General features: G+C 41.0%; 3 protein-coding genes and 1 long non-coding RNA gene across 9 annotated transcripts in view; 2 read left to right on the top strand and 2 right to left on the bottom strand.

The window, feature by feature from the left end:
* EPRS (glutamyl-prolyl-tRNA synthetase) overlaps positions 1-2,898 on the top strand; it is a 36,779-nt gene extending 33,881 nt beyond the window's left edge. For all 5 annotated transcript variants that reach the window (XM_008630343.2, XM_017730042.1, XM_017730044.1 and 2 more), the window contains 2 exons: positions 2,186-2,250; positions 2,526-2,898. In XM_008630343.2, the coding sequence (XP_008628565.1) occupies positions 2,186-2,250; positions 2,526-2,676 (216 nt within the window). In that variant the 3' untranslated portion in view covers positions 2,677-2,898. The remainder of the gene's footprint in view (positions 1-2,185; positions 2,251-2,525) is intronic.
* The window catches only part of LOC103612817 (acrosin-like), a 215,346-nt gene that overhangs the window by 155,116 nt on the left and 39,973 nt on the right, over positions 1-20,257 (bottom strand). The gene's annotated exons all lie outside the window — the stretch shown is intronic.
* The window catches only part of SLC30A10 (solute carrier family 30 member 10), a 19,084-nt gene continuing 6,311 nt past the window's right edge, over positions 7,485-20,257 (top strand). Inside the window, exon 1 of the mRNA XM_008630530.2 lies at positions 7,485-7,890. Coding sequence (XP_008628752.1) covers positions 7,485-7,890 — 406 coding nt within the window. The remainder of the gene's footprint in view (positions 7,891-20,257) is intronic.
* LOC108445612 overlaps positions 19,166-20,257 on the bottom strand; it is a 12,678-nt gene continuing 11,586 nt past the window's right edge. Inside the window, exon 2 of the long non-coding RNA XR_001860546.1 lies at positions 19,166-19,683. This is a non-coding gene — a long non-coding RNA (uncharacterized LOC108445612). The remainder of the gene's footprint in view (positions 19,684-20,257) is intronic.

Genomic DNA, 20,257 nt, shown 5'->3' with positions numbered 1-20,257 from the left:
GAACTGAGCTGCTGTTTCTTTTACAAAGATCCGCTGACAGAATTTTTTAAGCCCGAAATTCTGTCACAGGTCAGGTTGGGAAATAATTTATATGTTTAGATTAGTGTGTTCAAGAGACAGGATCCCCAACATTAGTCAGTAAGGTTGTGTATTTTATAAGGAGAGATCGGGGGGTTGTGTACCAATTAGATCGACTCTGAACATTTCAAAATTCCTGATGAAAAATGTACCAGTGCCAAGAATCTATAAGTACTCTGTTAAACTTCAAAAATAGTTTTAAGTTATTCCTGGTTAGCCTTGACCTTCCATTATACTATTTTCTTGTATTTCTATTGCACTTAAATTCAATTTAGAACAATATTTAAAGGAATAATGATGAACTTCAGAGGAGAGACTCATTTAGCATGCTTGACAATCTGAAGATGTACCTGTCTTAGACATTCTCTGTATAGTGGTACTGCCTTATTTTCCTCCACATAACTAAACCACAAGTCTTTAGTCTTTACTTAACACATAATTGTGCTGTGCACAGATGTTCAGCTAGTGTTACTGCTCTCATGTGTTATGAGTTCAAGATGTGCCAGCATGTGTCTTTCACTTCTGACTTAAAAAGCACTCTGAAATGATGCTTGACTCTTTTCAAGACAGTGAAACAGCTGAGGACAACATAAGCTCTTTTAAAAGTCTTAAGAGATGCAGTACATATGTGGAGAGAGTAAAATGCCTGGTCTTCAGTGTCCAACACTCACTGTTGTGTCCAGCTAGATTCTAGATATGACAAAGAGAATTCAGCTATTTTCATAACGCTGAGAACTCTAATCTAAATGTAGTCAAGCTTGGAGATGTGAACAAATAATTTTAGATTCTACATTGGATACTTCCACCATTTTGGTATTTAGGTGGTACAAATTTGTTATGAGCTGCATATCTGAATTGAAAAAATATTGAAAAAATGTGTCATTTTGTGTTTGTTTCACTCTCTACCTATATTTGTTGTATTAACATAATTTTATAGCATATGTATTCTGAATTACTTGAAATTACATTCTGTTAGCACTGGCTACTGTTTAAGAGGAAAATTTGTAAGATGCAGTGCTCCTGTTTAATTGCTGTTGCTGTTTTTGCTTTAATGGAGTTGCAGACTCTTAACTCTTTAAAAATTTGGCCTGTTTTTCATTTCACTAACAAAAGGTTAATGCAAGAACAGTGTAGAAGAGTGGTAATAGTTCCTTTTTTTAGTTCCAAGAAAGTGAAACTATACAGTGAAGTCTAATAAAGGTGTGTTCCAGTTAATGGCAAATTGAGAATTTTGCAGTAAGAATGTAAGTTAGGTGAAAGAAAGACACACTGGGTAAACCTTATTCACACTTTGGGTAGAATTAAAATGAATGAAGCCTCAATTTAGTAGCTGATGTTGCCCTCAGCTATCAGCATTTCACACGTGTTCAAATGTCTGTAGAGGGTGTCTTTCTAACAGTAATGCTACCTCTTGGTAGCAAACTGAATTGTCTTTGTGAAAGTCATTTAAAAAAAACATAAAAGTCAGTAAAATTGAATATAAAACTAGGGGCAAAAGATCTGCTACAATAGCTAAGAGTAGTACTGAGAGGAGTGGGTGACATTATCATTTCAGCCTTACTCTCTTGGTTTTCTTAAGTTAAGCTAAGTGAAGGAAACAGCCGAAAGCTGCACACCCACCCCCATGTCCCCAGAAAAATGTGCTGTTGGCAGTTCTGTTTTCTTAAAATATGTATGCTCAGAAAAAATGAAAATTCATAGTAATGGAATTAAAATGGGAACTTTGTTGGGAGGGCACTGTCTTGCAGTGTGTAAGGCAAGCATTGGTTCAGTAGTTTGAAAGTTTTAAACTTTTCCTGAAAAACAGAACATTTCATGAGAAAATAGTGTTTATACTTTCCAGTGTATTTGGTTAAAAAGAGTTGGTTTAAATTTAAATGCTGCTTTGGGTCTGTTTAGGATTTTCCATACTGCACTGTGGAGGGATGACTGTGCTTATCTACTTCTCTGATGAAAAAGAGCTATTAAAATTCAATTGTAACAATTGGAACTTTTCCCAGTTTGAGATCTGTATATGAGATCTGAAGGTTTAGGAATCTTCCAGAGACAAAGGTGACTTTTTGAATGTTTAACTGTTGGGTTTTTTTCTCTCCCTTCCTCTCTTCAGATTGTACAGATCCCTTTCTGTGGGGAAATTGAGTGTGAGGATTGGATCAAGAAGACCACTGCCAGGTAAAATATAACTGAACCTGAGAGTATGTACCAAGATCAAAATCAAAATGTTTTGACTATAAAACAGGACTGCAAGATGCCTCTGGGTGTAACACTTATGTACAGAGTCTTGCTGTCCTGCATAATTCAATATATTTACTTCCCTTAGTTCTGGAACTTTCAGGATAGTTAATGCGGGTTTAAAATTTCATGTGTAATACACTTTATTGCACTTTTATTTTTTAATAGAAACATTTATTTATGAATATTTATTTAGAAATACCCTTTTATTGCAGGGATCAAGATCTTGAGCCTGGTGCCCCGTCCATGGGAGCAAAAAGCCTCTGCATACCTTTCCAGCCTCTCCGTGAACTCCAGCCTGGAGCAAGATGTGTGTGCGGCAAAAACCCTGCCAAGTTCTACACCCTCTTCGGTCGTAGTTACTAAATCACTAGTGAAAGAACCTTCTCCTTTATCTGTGAATTGAACTTTTTTTAATAAGACTGAGATAGCCCCTTAAACTTCAATCGGTTTTGTGACTTTTTAAAGAATTCAAAGACAAAGCCATAAACCACAACCCAGCACCCCAATGGTCAGTCTTAGGCTAGCAGTAATTCACAGACTTTTCTGTAAAGATCTCCAATAATAAAGATGTATTGTGAGCTGTAACATACTGTGATGGTTTTTCCTGTGTTGCTCAGTGGGGACGAATAGGCATCCTTTGCTCATGTCTTTGTTTCTGGTTTGGCACATGTATTTGCCTGAAAGGTTGGAGAGAATGTCATAAAAATTAAGTACAGTTTAGCGTGCTGACATCTACTTTCTACATAAAACGTCTGCTTTTAATCTGACCTGCAAGTTTTTCAATAGAGACTTGCTGCTAACCTGTAGGCAAAGTATTTACTACCTTTAGAAAACTCCCTCTGAAGCCAGCTCTTTCAAGGAATGTTTTCATAAAAGCATAAAATCGTAGAATGGCTTGGAAGGGACCTTAAAGATCACCTCGTTCCAACCCCTCTGCTGTGGACAGGGATATCTTCCAGTAGATCAGGTTGCTCAGAGCCCCTTCCAGCCTGTCCTTGAGTACTTCCAGTGATGGAGAATCCACAGCTTCTCTGGGCAACCTGTGCCAGTGCTTCACCACCCTCGCAGTCAAGAATTTCTTCCTAATTATCTAATCTGAACCTGCTCTCTTTCAATTTAGAGCCATTCCCCGTTGTCCTATCACTCCCTGCCCTTGTAAGTCCCTCTCCAGCTTTCTTGTAGGCACCTTTAGGTACTGGAAGGTGCTCTAAGGTCTTCCTGAAGCCTTCTCTGCTCCAGGCTGAGCAACCCCAACTCTTAGCCTGTCTGCACAGGAGAGGTGCTCCAGACCTCTGAGCATTTTCGTGGCCTCCTCTGGATTCTCTCCAACAGGTCCATGTCTGTCTCATGCTGAGGATCCCAGAGTTGGACACAGCACTCCAGGTAGGGTCTCACAAGAGCAGAGCTAGAAGGAGAGAATCACCTCCCAGATATTCACCCGGTGTAAAGCAAGTTTGAAGGATTAAATGCCACTCTGTAGCAAGATGCAGGTGGCTGCCATTTCTTGCAGCTATTTTGCGAAGCTCTGTTCTTATTTTGCAAACTGGCCTTTATGGCTGTCTGACAGTGATACTGCAGTGAGTAATGCAAAGGCAATCTGAAGAGTGTTAAATTCAGTGCTAGAGATTATAGCCTGTGGTTACATCTACAGCATGTTTCATAAAATGTTTTTTGCTTTTCCTACACTTACCAAGTGTTGCTCTAGCAGAGGAGGCTGGATGTTACAGAGTTGCAAAATCATTTTAAAAATAAAAATAACATTACTTCCACTCTGAGCACAAGATTGGCTTTGAGAAAAAAAGAGGTGGCCCTGGCGCAAAACAGTGTTTGGATGACACACTCTTGACTCATTACTTTTGTTCTCCTGTATGTTTGAAGGCTGTCTACATGAATGCCTTTCCCTAAAAGGAGTATAGTGAAAATTTGGCAATTAAAAAGTTGGACCGGTAAGATCCTCCCCCAACTCTTTCTGGGACAAGACTACATTGCTGCCTGTTTCCAAAAAACTGGTTTTATGTAGCAGCCATAGTTTTAAGCGTGCAGGAGACTTGGAGTGCTATTGCCAGATCTCTGCTTTTCAAAGGCATGCAGAATGTTTGCTTTTGCCCATATCCCTGTGGTCAGCCTTCCTAGTCAAAATTTGAGTGTTAGAATTTGAACCTGGCCTGTCCAGTTTAGGATAATGCCCCACTTTTTCCACAGAGAAGTACAAAAATTATTAAATATTTCAGATCAGCTTGCTCAGAGTGCTTGAAAGTTGGAAATTCTCTGTAATATTTTTTGGATTATGGTTAGTCCTGAAGGGTTTGCTTCAGTTGCATCTTAAAATCATCTATCTTGCATTTGTGTAGATATTTTCTCAGGTGTAGTAATGAGCAAAGGATTTAGGGAAGGATGTGTCTGTGCATTTATCTTTGGATTCAGTTGACAAACCAGAGGAGTGGCCTTAAGGTCTCTATCCTGGTGTGCTGCCCCTAATGCTGGCTGGGATTATACTTTGAGAAAGAGGGTGAGCAATAACACCAGTGATGTTTTCACAGCCTGAAGTGGTGGGTGACTAAGAGTAGCCTGGAGAGGGATTGGCCACAGCACCTCTGTGGTGCTGGGGAAGGGGAAAAGCAGCAACCAGCAGCTTCAATGTCCTCAGGCATAAGAGGCAGGAATGTGCCAGGATTTTTTGGCAGAGCAAACCAGATTTTTAGGAATAGATGAGCACTGAGCTCCCATTGAAATGCTCTACAGTATCCACATTTTAAAAATGAGATGTGGAAGCTGTTAGTAACTCAGAACAAAGGAAAGGCAAAACTGAATGCAGCCTCTGACCTTATCAGTTTGAACAAAGAGCCAACCTTCAACCAGTTGACTGGATCAGATCCATGAGTAAACATGTTGACACACTGCTGTTAGAAATGAGTTGCTCTGAACCTACAAATGGATTTGTTTGAAGGCAGATTTCACAGAAGGCCAGCCTTTTTTTTTTTGTCTTCTTTTTTCCCCTCTTACTTTTCCTGAACTTAAGGCTTGAAGCGTCTGAAATGTTGATGCCTCACATGCAGGTCTCCCTGTGATGATCTTCCACAGAAAGGCTAATGTTTGCCTGGGACAGATAGCATCCATGTCAAGTATCCTTTTGCCAAAAGCACAATCTGAGCTATCTGTGAAGCATTATAGAAAAATCCTTTCAGACCCTGACTAGATTCTGTCTGTTAGAAAAATAGGTATATGAATTGGAATAATACTCTGCTGTTGATTAAATGATACTGCCTTATGTTTATAATAGAATTGCAAACTTCATGGTGTTTTTTAGTTCTTGTATACAGATAAATTTGGGTTAAGTTTTAAGGGGGGTGTAAGGGAACTGCCTTAACATGGTGCTAGCATCTCCTTATTGCAAATAGAGCACAGGTGAACATTTTAGCTCTGCTGCAAAGGGAGTGCTTCATTTAGCTCTTGTTTTGGTAATCACAGCCTTGTGTGAGGCAGGACTTTTGAGAGCTCCGAAGTTTGATCTTGGTCTGTACCCACTGAAAGGAGAATAACTTGAAAAAAAATTCTCATTTTTCATGCTCTGTAGTTCAGGTAATAAAATAAGTAGTTAAACATCACTTTAATACAAAAAGGAAAAAAACACCATAGAAATAGCTGGGATAGAAGTGGTAACACAGGTGTGAGAAGATGAAGATGAGTGAGTGCCAGTTTTTAATGTTGTAATTACTTGTAGTAATCCACCCCTCCAAGGTTAATGGAGTTCTTTAAATGGCAGGAGGAGGGGAACCCTCGAGTTGAAGTTGCAGTGTGTAGGTAGGCAAATGATAAAATGTTAAAAATTATGTATGTTGGCAGGCAAGGCTTCTAACAAACTGGACTTTAAACATAAATATTTTGGCTGTTGAAACCTGTGAGCAAAAATCCATATGAAGAGTGGGGGGTGGGTGTTTATTTTTAACCCAAAGTTAATTCACCTTGGGAAGCCTAAGGCCAGCAGGGACAATTGGTCAGCTCAGGTTATCAATATTATCTTATCTCTCCATGGCTGTACTGCACATAATTCATGTGATTTCCTTCCTTCCTATCTCATAACTAACTGTGTGCATATATGTACACAGATGGGCATTTAAAATAAAAAGCTGGATCATAAACTTTTCAAGGAAGTCACCTGGTCTTATGGCCCAACTGCCTGGTGTGCCATTAGCGGCAGTTTGTGAGTTTGTGTTAGCTATGGGGACGCTCAGAGCTCAGCAGGTACTGCAATGAGTGACAAAAACTGTTACTGCTTCAGGATCTTACTCTTTTCCAGAAATGGCACAATATACAAGCTGGGACTTGAGCAGCTTGAACTTCTGGTTGTGCTTTCCCCAACTCTGACTTTTCCATGGAAGCATATAAGAATTACTTTGAGATTTTGAGACAGTCAGGGGTTTCAAAATGGGACATAAACACTGTGCTTTGGGTTTATTGTTAAGCCTCATCTTCCATGTCTACTGGCCGTTTGTTTAGAAAACGGCCTCCAAATTTTCTCAATTTCCATGAGCAATGTTAAAATGTGTGGAAAGTACAAGAAGTTGTTGTACGGTTGTTTTAGGTTGCTAAAATGGAAGATCAGTTGTCTTTGGAGCTTGTTCTGTGGACATCTTCAGTGACTCTCACAAGCAGCTCATGTTCATCATGTTCTTAAAAATCATGTCCACCCAACATGGATTTCAAATGTCTTTTTCCACAGGTGTATAGTAGGAATTTTCAGTACTAAAATTACTGGCAAGAGAAATGGCAGGAATGGACATGCGAGGAGAGTTTTATGCAAAAGAGAGGCCTTTTCTAACCAGCTAAAATTCTGAGCCACCTTCTTATACTCCTGTCTGGGCCTTATTCAGTTTTTTAGAGCACTGACACTGAGTAGAGTAGCAAGTGCTGGTACTCCCAGTAGTCTACCTCAGTTTATTTTTGGTTTTGCAGGAAAAAATGCCTCCTGAGGGTGGGACACCTGCAGGACTGGAGCCCTCAGGGTGTCTTCACATGACAAATCTCACTGAACTGCCCTTTAAACTGATTTATTGTTTTACTGCTTCCTATAAAAGTGGCTCCCACATGTGAGCAGCGCTGACAGGTGAAGGGCAGGATCTCAGGCAGGGAGCTGCTCCTCTCACAGCTCTGTCTCTGCAGATCCTATCCTCATGTGCGTGCTCAGCCTCGCCATTTTCATCGTTGAGATCTCGGTTGCCTATGTGGGCAATTCTCTCTCCTTGGCCTCAGATGCCTTTGCTGTCCTCTCCCACTTGATCTCCATGATCATCGGGCTGTTCGGCGTCAGGTTCAGCCGCGTCAAGTGGCACAAGGCCAGCACGTTCGGCTTCAGCCGGGCAGACGTCCTGGGGGCTTTCGGCAACTCCGTTTTTGCCACCGCGCTCATGTTCAGCATCTTCGTGGAGGCTGTCAAGAGGTTTATCAACCCTCAGAAGACTGAGAAAGCGCTGCTCGTCCTCATTATTGGGGTTTCAGGTCTCTTCTTCAATGTGTTGAACTACGTTATCTTCATGGAGTGCTGCTATTGTCATGCACCCCCCGGAGACACCGAAACAGGTAAATAACCTCATGCAGCTGCTCTGCCCCTCAGCACTTCTGCTTGGTTATAGAGACTATTTACTGCTTCTCTGAGATGGGTGAGTAAAATGTAGAGGTCTTCACTCTCTTGTTAGCAAGGGAGGTGGATTTTATGCTTGAACCTGTGCATGTTTCCAGCTATCACCACATGTGTTTATCAGTAAGTTAATGGGCAAGCAGTTTAAGTGTTGTCTCTCCAAAATGTACAGTGATCTGCAAGAGAAATTTCCTCCCTAATCCACTGGCTGGCCAAATATGGGACAAAATGTGCTACCACCCTCAGGGAGATCCTTGCTATGAAATACCTAATCCTGAAATACCAGTCATCCCCAATTTCCACCTCTCAATATTTTAGTAATTCTGCTGTAATTTTTATCAGAGACGCGGTTATCCTTAGAGCAGTGTTCACTGTTTGCAGGAGACAAAAGAATAGGTAAGGGTAAAAGGAGCGTCTCAGCCTTTGTTGATTTGGGAATATGTTGTGAGAATATTAGGATGCTGACTGAAAAAACCTGTGACTACAGAGCTGAGGATTCTCTGCTGATGTTTGTTAACCCGTGCTTGAGAGAGCATGCAGAGGAGGAACAGGCATACTCTGCCGCAGAAACATTTTGCAGGAGGTTCTCTTCGGTGCGCAGTTTTGGCTTTTCAGTTTATTTTTCTTAGCATTGGATTTTAAAATTTCTACATTTGGGACGAGAGATGGGGGCTGATTTTTTTATTCCTGCAGGAACTGTCTCACTTTATTTGTTGTAAGATACATGCGACTTCTTTTTTTGTCTCTGTATGTTTTTATATACACATACAAATATATTTCTTAAAACTAGAAATATTTCAGTTGAGATAAGAGCCAGGTATTTGCAAAGTGTAACTGGATGTGCTGGGGAGGAAGCTGAGAGCCTGTCTGAAAAAGCAGGTGCTGTTATATACTGCTCTAGGTGAGGTAAGGTAAGTCTTATGTTTGACGTTCAGGCTGGACAGGGCTTTGGAACTAGAAATTAAAAATTTGTTAGTTTATGTTACAGTCTTTAATGTGTTTTCTGATGGACTTTCAAATTGGAAAATAATTCTGTTCATTATTAAAGGTATCTCCAGATTATATTGAAGCTTTAACTTTGTTGTTGTTTAACATTAAAGCCAGATGCATAACTGATTTTGGTGCCTGCTTGTTTATATGCCCACCTGTTTAAAATTTGAGCTGCTCTTGGTCTAAATTTCTGTGATAAGTAATTATTTGGGGGATTTGATAGGCTTTTATGCTGGGAACTGTCAGCAATTCCTGATGAAGTCTTTGTTTATGATGACTTCTTGGAAGACGGCTTTGAAAATTGTGCTTCTGTGTGAAGGCAGGGAGGAGGAACACATCAGCACTTATAGAGGAATTAACTGAAATGAATGGTAACTGTGTAGCTAAATTATGTTCTCACTGAATTTCCAGGATCCTTCTTCTAATAACTTTCTGGGACAACACAGACACCCCTCTCCCTCCAAAAGACTCATGTCCAAATACCTGGCAACTCGACTTTGTTCCCAGCTGAATTTAGTTTGCATGAGCCAGGGATGAATTTTGTACCATCCCATAAATGTAGTGTGTAAATTTGTTGGTGGTTTTGCTTCTCTGTTTCTGGTACAATTACACTTCTCTGCTTGCAGTAGTGCCTACAGGCAAGATAACGCCATTTTATGCTGTAGAGGGAATGCTCCTCTCTTCTGGACTTAATTTTGCACTTCCCACTTGAGTAAAATTTCATATTTATTTCCTCTAATTTGCTCTATATTCAATCTAAGTGGGATTTTTATTGCATTTCTTTCAAAAGAAATGCTGTTCCCCAGATAGCTGTACTCTGAAAAATATACTCGTGTGCTTTACATTTATTTTAGGGATATATTAAAAAATGTGAAAAAGGAGGGATACCATCTCTCTGCCTCTTGTCATCCTGTGTATGAGGAAAATACACTCTTCCCTGGAGCTGGAAGGCAAGGTGAATTTTGTAGTGTTTCAGCACCATTAGCAGAAATTCAAGCAGATGGACATACTTGAATGTGTGCTTCTGGTGCTGTCCAGCTCTGCACAGGCAACACCTTTGGAGACACCTGGGCAGTATCCTGGCATCAGTGATGGTTTGCTGGAAGGTAAAGGTTTGTAGAGTAGCCCTCTACCTCTTAAGCTTTCTAAGGAAAGGGGACAATAGCCTTCATATCTCTGCTCCCCAGGTAGGGAATGGATTTAAACTGCCCTCTCCTCTCTTGTTCGCACTGCTTTGAAATATCAAGGCAAAAAATGAGGAGAGTAGGTCCACGCTCTAGTGCTGAACTGTGTGTGCTGAGGGCAGTGGGAGCATCTGAATCCACTGAAGCAAATTCTTCCATGTGTATTAGTGCCACAAGTAATTGCCACAACCAGCAGTTCATCTTGTTCCTCTGTTGCATGGCCTACCATCAGGGATGGAAAAAAATAGCTGGTGGGTTTCCTGACAGAAAGGGCAGAGTGAGATGTGTCTAACGAGCCCAGTGGACTCTGAGGGAGGTGTTTACAGGTGCCAACTCAGCTCTCCGTCTTTTTCCCTTGTTCTACATCTGTACTCCTCATTTAGCTCATTGCAACACCCACTCCCCAAGTTCTCATCTTAGTATAAATATTCTTGTTGGGCGAGTAAAAATGTGGTTTTTCCCTCTCTTTTTTTTTTGCCTCTGGTTTTCTTGCCTCTCATTCCTAACTGTTCAACCCCTCACCCTTCCCTATTCTGGTTCTTGCTACCCTTTTGCTCTGTGTCCTATTCCCTAAGTCTTCAGCTGTTGCCGTTCCCCTTTGTCGCTCTCAGTTGTTCAAATTCCTGCGGTCCCCTCTGCCAGCTGCAAGTACCTGTCTCTTTTCACCAGGTTGAACTAAGGTCTCTCTGTCTTCTAGGTCCATCTTTGCACTTGATTCAGACAAATGCAGTTCCCCGCACCAAATCAGGACTAAGAGGAGAGGTCAGCAAGAGAACAGGGAGGACATGCCCCTGTTCTTTCTTTTGATGCTGGCCCAGACCAGCCACTACAGGTATAAAAATATTTTTACACTCTCTAAAGGAAACACTCTGTAGAGGAGCTTGAGCCAGCTAGACCATCCATAGCAAAGGGCATCACAGAATAATAGGTGCTTTGGATTCAAATCCAGGAAATACTTATTAAAACATAGAAATATTAAAGCTTCCTTAAGAAACTTTTCCCAGAAGTTGAAATACACAAAAGACTTTTTTTACTGTTGCTGTTGGAAATGACAGAGCTCCTTCAGCCAGAGTTTTCTGACACTTTCGAGGTCTTGTATCTTACACAGGAAGTTTTGGCACAAAGAGGAAGAACATGGCAAAGTAGCAAGCAGATGAAAATAAAAAACATCACACTCCCATAATAAATACCAGACAATTTTAATACTGGCCATATGCCTTATAATCAGTCGTAAAAATACTGAAGTCTGTTTTACTGCACACAGAGACCCAATTACTCTTGTCCATGTAGGTCAGTGCAGCTGTCTCTTCTACTCATTTACACACAATGTTAAACTCTTAGAGGGACCACAGTTTGAAAAGCACCACATTAGTCTGATCGTAGTAATTCTCTCTTGATTGTCTTAGAAAAGAAATAAAGATTTAACCTGGACAAAACATTTGTTCTGTCGTCTTGTGATCTGTACAGGGAGGTGTGGGGGGAAGTAGGAAATAAAGATGTCACCCAGCCCAACCCACCTGACACTGAGCCACTCATAAAATGTCTGTCTGGGAGAAACAGCTCTCATCTTCTCATGAGAGAACTCATGGTCTTTGCACAGCTCACAGCTCATTAAATAAAACGTTCTGTGTTAGCAGCCAAGTGCCTTGCTTTTAACGTCCCTGTTTGTGCAATTTAGCAGGTTTAGTATGTGAGCTTTTGGTGTTGCATCACTGTTGAATCTTGATTCTCCTATTTCAGCATGCACCAGCAGCCTACCTCTCAGATAAGAGCTGGCAAGTAGCTAGGAATCACATAAATGGAAAACTTACCTCCTTTCTCCTTCTGGACCTATGCAGAGTGAGTTTGTTTATTCTGAGGCTTGCTGCGAGGCAAATCTTTTTTCCAGGCTTTGTAAGCAGGAGAGATTTGGGGGCAGATGTGTGAACGAAGAGAGGCACTCACCTTAACTGGCTGGGTGACTTGGGAAGACTTTGTTGATGTAATATTCTGAACTAAATATTCACATCTGTTTGTGCAAACATGCTGATCTCAGGGGAAATGAGAAGATTTATAGGCTAAAATAAGGGAATAAATGGCTGCTTAATTTGTACCTTAGTTCCACAGACCTTCCCGGTGGAGACCTGGTGAGCTAAATTGTGCAGATATCAAAAACCAATTGTACTTTTAACAGTGATCTCTGATTCTACAGTGGCAACAATCTATACTGCAGGTGCCAAAAATGTTCTGGGAATTAGAGTTCCAGAACAGAAGATTTCACTTTCTTAGGCTTTCAGTTCGAAGAATTTCATGATCAATCAATTTAGCCACATTTAAGAATAGAAAAATACGTTCCCTGGTTGGAGTAGGTTTCTCTCTCAAACGCACTGCTGAAAGTGTAGGAGACTTTGCCAGATGATGATGACTCAGAGACCTTTTTAGGAATTAGAAGGAACCCTGAGTGTAACACCTGTAACAACAAACCCCTGGCTTAATGTGCTTTTCACACGTGAGAAGCCTAAAGCTTTCCTCATAATCAGCATTTACTTCGTGCTGCCTCTCTTTTGGGTGTATCTTCAAGAGGTTGATTTTATTTTTCCCTGAAAGCACCAAGACTTCAGTAGACTCTTCATGCCAATTCTTCCCGTGGCTGCATTCATACAGATGATTGTAGAACTTGCAGCACCAGAGTTTACCAAATGACAGTTCTGTCACACGGTGCATCCTCATCCTCGGGATTTACATTGCCTCTGTAACGCACTGTGGCGCCCAACTCCTAAACATTATGCATAAATCCATAAATGGACGGATGTATGCTTTATGCATTTATTTCCATAAATCACAGAGGTGTTAATGTGTTGGCATGCAGGTAAACAGAGCCTACTGTAACAAAATATTTAGATTTTTTGGCTTTGCTGGATGTAGTCTTCTCAAAGGGAATAAAAAGTCTGAGAGATACAGTCAAAGTATTTTTAAGTGTTTATCAAGTGCCTAAAACTGAACACATATTATTTTGAAGATCTTCTTTAGTTTAATAGTGTGGCAAATAGTCTTCATCAAAATTTTCCAAATCTTTTCTAAGCAGCCACAGAAAAGGTAATCAGATTTGTATTAATGTATATTCAGTGGAGCTCTAAAACAAAGTCTTTAAAAAGACAAGGGAAGAGACTGTGAAAGCATATTTAGCAACGTCCTTCACTAAATTTTCACCAGAATTTTGAATGCTCTTCAAAGAAACTTCAGAAGGCAATCTAAGGATTAGTTTTCAGTGAGAAAAATGTGCATCGAAGCGAGTAAAAGCAAATATTTTAGGGCTACGTTGCATCCAAAATGGAAAGTGCAGAATGAAAAAGTTGAGTCTCTGAGTAAAGCAAGCAAAGCATCCCTGGATGGTTTATGCAACAGCATAAAGGTGAGATTAAACTCTCTGAACCTAGATTCCAACAGTACTAATGCTGCTGAACTTTGGGTATCTGCATTCACTCTCAACCTTGAACCAATTTCATAATAAGGGCATGGACAGACTGACTGAGTTACATCACAGTATCTCTGGTGAGCTGTAAGGAAATAAAAAGACTGTAAGATAACTGAGTTCAAAGTCATAAACAGTTTCAATACAATGGGTTTTTTAAGGCTGACATGTTTATACGTTAACTGCAATTGTTTTATTTGGATGTTCTGCAGGGAGTTTGACACAGGCATAAGTCTGGTATCAGTTTCAGTCTAGAAATACTGCTGATACAGAAAATGAACCTTTTCCAGTAGGACTCAATGCAATTTACAGTGATGAAATCAGTGAATGGCTTTCTCCTCTTCATGTTCTTTGCAATGTGCTATGCTACCTAGAAAAGGCCATACAGAGATATAAATATACACACACATACATTTATGTGAGGAGCATAACAGAACTACAATTTTTAAAAAGTGAAGTATTTGAAATATTTCAGGAAGGTTTATCCAGGTGATAGAGCAGAGACTGACTGGATATGTCCTAAAGTATGCAAAACTTTGTTTATGCTGGGTATTAAGTGCAGGGAATGGTGATTTGTAACTAAAAACCTGAGCAACCACCTTAAAATAGGAAAAAATATAACAAAAAGAAGACATTCCAGTCTAGGAAATAAATAATCCCGCAGGTTCATCATTCAATGTATTCAAGTGAAATTTAGGAGAGCATGAAAAATACTTTCTCAGGCCAACCTCCAGTGCAGGGTTTCTCCCCAGGACAGCTTCAGGACTGCCATGAAGAGTCACAGCTATGATTAAAAACCCAGGAACATTCAACCTCTGTGCTCTGCCAAGGACACTGGTAAAGCTTTCCGGCAGACTACTGAAGCCTTGCTAGTCTAGGCTTCTGCTCCTTGGCTTGAAGCAGACCTAATGACTTCCCAGCCATTCCACCTTTCAGTCTATCCCAAGAAACCCCATCTTCCTCTTGCAGGTGTGAGAGGGAGGCACAAATAAAATGAGCAAGGAGTGAGGGGCAAACCACCTTCCACAACTAGGTCTGTTGGCTGGTGTTTATTATGTTCTTCATTTTGTGGTCGAATTTATCTGTTGCAGAAGCCAACCACGTGGTTTCTGTTTAGATTTGCTATGAGTTTGGTCTATCATTCTTAATTTAGAGAAATAAGCTTCACAAGCTTCACAGTCAAGGCTATCACCAGGTCTTCTTGGAAGGAAGCTTAAAGGCCCTCTCACAGCCACCCATTGCATTTCAGGCTAGGGATGCTGCCTCTAAATGTCATGTGCTCAGGATCAGCCTCAGCTTTTTAGTACAAATGTGATATTTTCCTCCCCACAGCCTTAAGGAGGCATAACTCCTTTATGATGTACAGCAGTGTGTGGGCGTTGGCTTCTTTCATTCTCTAGTTCCTTCCAGGTAATTCCTGAAATGTCTTTTGTAAGTAATTTTTATGATGGGTTAAGAAGTAATCTCTGGCAGGACTTAGATACGCAGGATGAAGAAAGATGTCTCTTAACAGTAATGTTAATAGCTAGTTCCTTGTTTTCATGCCTCTTTTTACTATCCAAATTCTACAGAAGCACGAGGCCACGAGTGACCTTATTTTCATTCAGCAGTAGAAGAAAATTACCATCATTACTGCTGTTATTGTTGTCATATTTCATAATTACAGAGACACCCCATTTTCACGGGCTGGTAATGGCTTCTCTGGAAGGAATTAAGTAGATTTTTACCTGCCACCTTGAAAATTAATAACTTAAGGAGGATGTGCAAATCTGCAAAACCGAAAGTGGCATAGGGAGGGTCAGTAGCCATTGAATTTTTGTCCTGTCTTCTGGAACAAGAACATGTTAAGTGAAACTATCAGGATTGAGATTCAAAACAAGGAGAAAGAGGCAATAGGCTGAGAGAGTTGAGGTTGCTTAGCCTGGAGAAGGGAAGGCTCTGGGGAGACATTAAAGCACCTTCCATTATCTAAAAGGGCCCACAAGAGAGCAGGAGAAGGACTTTTTACAAGGGCAGGTCGTGATAGGACAATGATTAATGCCTTTAAACTGGCAGAGGGTAGGTTTAGGTTAGATGTTAGGAAGAAATTCTTTACTCTGAGGATGGTGAGGCACTGGAGTATATTTTCCAGAGAAGCTGTGGATGCCCCATCCCGGGAAGTGTTCCTGGCCAGGTTAGATGGGGCTCTGAGCAACCTGCCCATGTCTCTGCCTGTGGCAGGGTGGGTACCAAACTAAACTATCCTATGGTTCTTCACACTGTGAGAGGTGATGGTGGAGCTTGTTTCCAGTTAATGTTGAAGTCTGCAGTGATGAGTGAGAGGCTGGACTCGCACATGGAAAAAAACTCATTGAGGGCTACTAAATACAGATATCTGGCTCAGAAACTCACTTGGGCTGAAAACACTTGAAGGATGAAAGACCATTAAGGGAAAGTATAATACATACTTACCCTGCTTTACTCTTATCTAAGCATCCCCTTACAGCCACAGGTGGGGACAGCCTCTTGGCTACAGGATCTGGCTGCCAATGGCTAAGTGTTGAAAACTGGTGTGTTGAGGACTTTGAAAGCCTGGTACACAGAGATCTTGAAGCTTACAGGAGTGCTTTGCACTTCGGGGTTCAGAAAGTTTTTTTGTTTTTAATAATTTTAGGAGTTCTGAAGAATTTTTCTAATTTCTGCTCCCAATTAGGATGAGAAAACTGCAGCTTTTCTAGCAGCATTGTAGCTGAAACTAAAGTTGGCAAATAAATCAGAAAGCTAAGGTGTTGGACAACCTTTTCTGAATCTCCTAAGAACTTGTTCCAACTCAGCATAGTCAGAAATTGAGAGCCTGGGATATTTAGGTTTCTTGTCTTTGTTTAATAGTATGTATCTTGTTCAGGCCATCTCAGCACTGAATGAAAAAGTGAAATCATAACATTCCACTGTTGGATGTGTGCAATCAGTGTAAAACACACAAGGATGCCAAACACACTGCAAAGCAATCATGAACATCGCTCCTTTCCAAAAGGATTTGAGACCAAATGTTCTGATACTGCAGGTGGATTGGTGCAGGCAGAATGGCAGTGCCCAAAAAGGGGGAAGGGCCCGAGTAAAGAAACTGGTAATGGCATCAGTGACTCCTATGTGCAGGATCATGGCTTTCTTTTGGACTGTGTGGGAAGAGATCAAGGTGCAAATGAGCTACAGGGATAACACACACTTCATTCTGAAGATTGACCTGAATTAACTATTCTTGTTATTGAAAGCAACAGCTTACTTACATGTAATGATTAGGGTAACTTTTTTCACCTGGCAGTTTCAGAAGTTGTTTTTCTTGAAGAGTTTGTGGCACCTGGATGAAGAGGGAAAGGGAGGTTTGGATGCACAGTGAGAAGAGCAAAACTTTGGATTTCTAAGACGCTTCTAAGCATCCATTCCATGGATGAAGAGCTGGGCAGAAGATGTCCTGGTTTTGGCTGGAATAGTTTTTGGCTTCATAGAAACTGGTGCAGCACTGCATTTTGAATTCAGCATGAGAAAAATATTGATAGCACACTGATGTTTTAGTTGTTGCTGAGTAGTGCTTGCTCCAAGTCAAAGACTTTCAGTTTTCCGTGATCTGCCAGCGAGAACCTGCACAAGAAACGGTGAGGGAGCACAGCCAGGACAGGCAGGACCTGAACTGGCCAAAGGGATATTCCACACCATAGAGAGTCATGCTCAGAAAATAAACTGAGAGGAGTTGGCCAAGAGCCACTGATCACTGCTGGGGGATGAGCAGGGCATCGGCCAGTGGGTGGTGAGCAACTGTGCTGTGCATCACTCCTTTCTTTGGTTTATTTTTGGTTTGTTTTTTTGTTTGTTTGTTTGTTTTTACTATGTTTCAGTTATTAAACTGTTATCTCAACCCATAAGGTTTTTTTTACTTTTTTTTCTGACTCCCCTCCCCATCCCCCTGGTGGCAGGGGAGAGTGGGTGAGCTGCTGTGTGGCACTGAGTTGCCAGCTGGGCTTAAACTGTGACTGAAGATGAGAAACAGAAAGCAGGAGTGAATGATCAGTTCCATAAAAATGTGTGCTTAATGTTCAGAACAGAAAAGTGAATCAAATATGAGACCATCCAGGGGAAGGAGTAAAGGAGACAGTCAGGACTTTTGCAGTTCCTCTGTATCTGTGGCTGCCCTGTATTTTGAAGACAGTGAAGGTTTGGTTTCCTCATCTCCAAGAGGTGTAGATGGGAACTGGAAACAGTCCAGACACGGATCTGTGGTCTGACCCAGCAGACACTGCGCTGTTCCTGTGTCAGAGTGTGGCTGTATCGTGACAAGCAGATGGGGATGCGTGAGCTTGACAGAAGGAATAATCAGAAGATCAGCAGATACAGTGTCAGAGCTGAGGCTCTGAACACATACAGCTTCTGACACCTTCAGAGTCAGCTGTAATTGTGATCCATGTCAGAGGACTTAGTCACAGCCTTATTTGCTGAAAACAATATTTTTAACACCATTTCTTCAGAATAACTGTGATATTTTTATGTTTTGAAGTGAGTTCAGGGCTATGAAACTTTCTTTTTTTCAAAGAGGATTGATGTATATTTTTCACAGGAGGATTAATGGTGTTTCAGCTACTGTATTATATGTCTTCCTAAAATAAAAGCCACTGGAAATTCCTTTCAGTTCTATGAAGGTACAATTAGCTTCAGAGAGTTGTCTTTTTTTGTCTTTTTTTTTCTTTTTGATTGTAAGCGAAGTGCCAGAGGCAGAATTTTCTATCATTAATTATAGTAAAGAAGATGTAGTCTGTCATTTTAAAATTTATATCTGACTATTTATCTTCCTATAACTCATATTTTTCTTCTTCTTTTCTTACCTATGTCCCACTGCTTTTGATTTGGATCAACCATTAAAAATCTCGTATCCTATGTTGGTAGTAGTAATTATAGAGCTGAAATGTGTGGTGATGTAACTTACTCCGTTCTCTCCCACAATTGTGTTTATGTTTATGGTAAGATTCATTTCAATACATTTATTTTTATGAATTTATAATAATAATAAATAATAATTTGCATTTTACTGCATTTATTATAACAATAATAAATAATAATAATAATTTGCATACCGCAGGATATTGAATGTGTGAATCTCTGGTTAATTGGGAGTTGTGTGTTAATTCCTTGCAGGGGAGACTATCCCCTGAAAGGCTACTTAAGTCCACTCCAGAGGTTAAAATACATCTTGGGTTCTGTGCACAGAGTTAGGTGAAATGGAGAGGCCTCCTTTAAAAGATGTATTCAACCAAGGGCTCAAACTCAATCAACAGCCGTAACAATGCAATTGCTTCAGAGCTAGAACAAAGAGGAAATTCCTGAGGCCCTGAAGGGATTTCTGGCTGTAGAGAGCACTGCCTTAGGTAGGTGGGACAAGATAGTGTTTCTTGGCCTTGCTGGTTTAAAATCTGACAGTGATGGGTGCTTTGTCAAGCAGGTGAAATGTGTGATGTGGCATTTCAGTGTGAGTTGTAGCTGCTGAAGCAGTACCTCAGCACTGGTTTGCCTCTGGCATAGCTGACGTGCTCCAAACTCTCACAGGATAACACCTTAAGGACATAATTTTCTTTAGGTCTTATATATTTTATTATTTTTGGGATGAGTTCTGGTATTGAGAACCCCATTGTTGAGGATAGCTTGATTTCACAGCAGCTCCTTTAGTTGTCCCCATCAATTTGAAATGATGTATTAGTAGCGCAGCTCTGTCCTTTTTCCCTTTGCCAGAAGGGCTGTCATTTTCCCAAGAACTGTCCTAAGAGCAACAACAACAAAACATCTACAAATACAAGATAGAGGTTTACTACTATATTATGGTTCTTGTAGACTTTCCTGTAGGTTAAAAAGTGCATGAAATTATTTTTCTTGTAGGGTGGTGATAGATTTGTGCACACTAAGGTATTATTTTCATTGAGTCATAAAATGTTAAGGGTTGGAATGGACCTTAAAGATGAAGTTCCACATGCTTAGACATCTCCCACTAGACCAAGTTACTCAAAGCCCCATTCAACCTGGCCTTGAACACTAACAGGGATGGGGCATCCAAAACCACCCTGGGCAACCCGTGCCAGTATTTTACCATCCTAATTTCCTCTCTTTCGATTTGTACCCATTATTCCTTGTACTATCACTGCCGTTCCTGAGGAAGAGTCACTCTCTTCAGGCTTCTCTTCAGCCCCCCTTCAGATACTGGGAGGTTGCTATGAGGTCTCTCCACAACCTTCTCTTCTCCTCAAGGAACAGCTCCAACATTCTCAGCCTGTCTTCCTAAGCAAGGTGCTCCAGTCTTCCTATCAACTTTGTGACCTCCTCTGGACTTGCTCCAACAGCTCCATGTCCTTCTTCTGTTGAGGTCACCAGATTTGGATGCAGCACTGCAGGTGGGGTCTCACCAGAGTGGAGGAGAGGAGAATCACCTCCTTTGACCTTCTGGCCACGCTGCTTCGGATGCAGCCCAGGATTCGCTTGGCTTTTTGACACACCTCTTTAAAGACTGGTGGCTGGAAACGAGCTAGCTCAGTAGACGACACTCTGTCCTTTGGTTTGGCACTTTCGTCCCCAATAAAGCACCAAAAGACCGTAATTGTTGGATCGCTGGAACTTCACCGTCTCGGGGTGGCCGGAGCGCAGGCAGGACAGCCTTGGGTAGCTGTGCCT

The sequence above is a fragment of the Corvus brachyrhynchos genome, unplaced genomic scaffold, assembly GCF_000691975.1.
Source record: "Corvus brachyrhynchos isolate BGI_N302 unplaced genomic scaffold, ASM69197v1 scaffold101, whole genome shotgun sequence".
In the NCBI taxonomy this organism is placed as follows: Eukaryota; Metazoa; Chordata; class Aves; order Passeriformes; family Corvidae; genus Corvus; species Corvus brachyrhynchos.
Note: the sequence above shows the minus strand (reverse complement) of the source record. Positions and strands in the feature narration are given on the sequence as shown.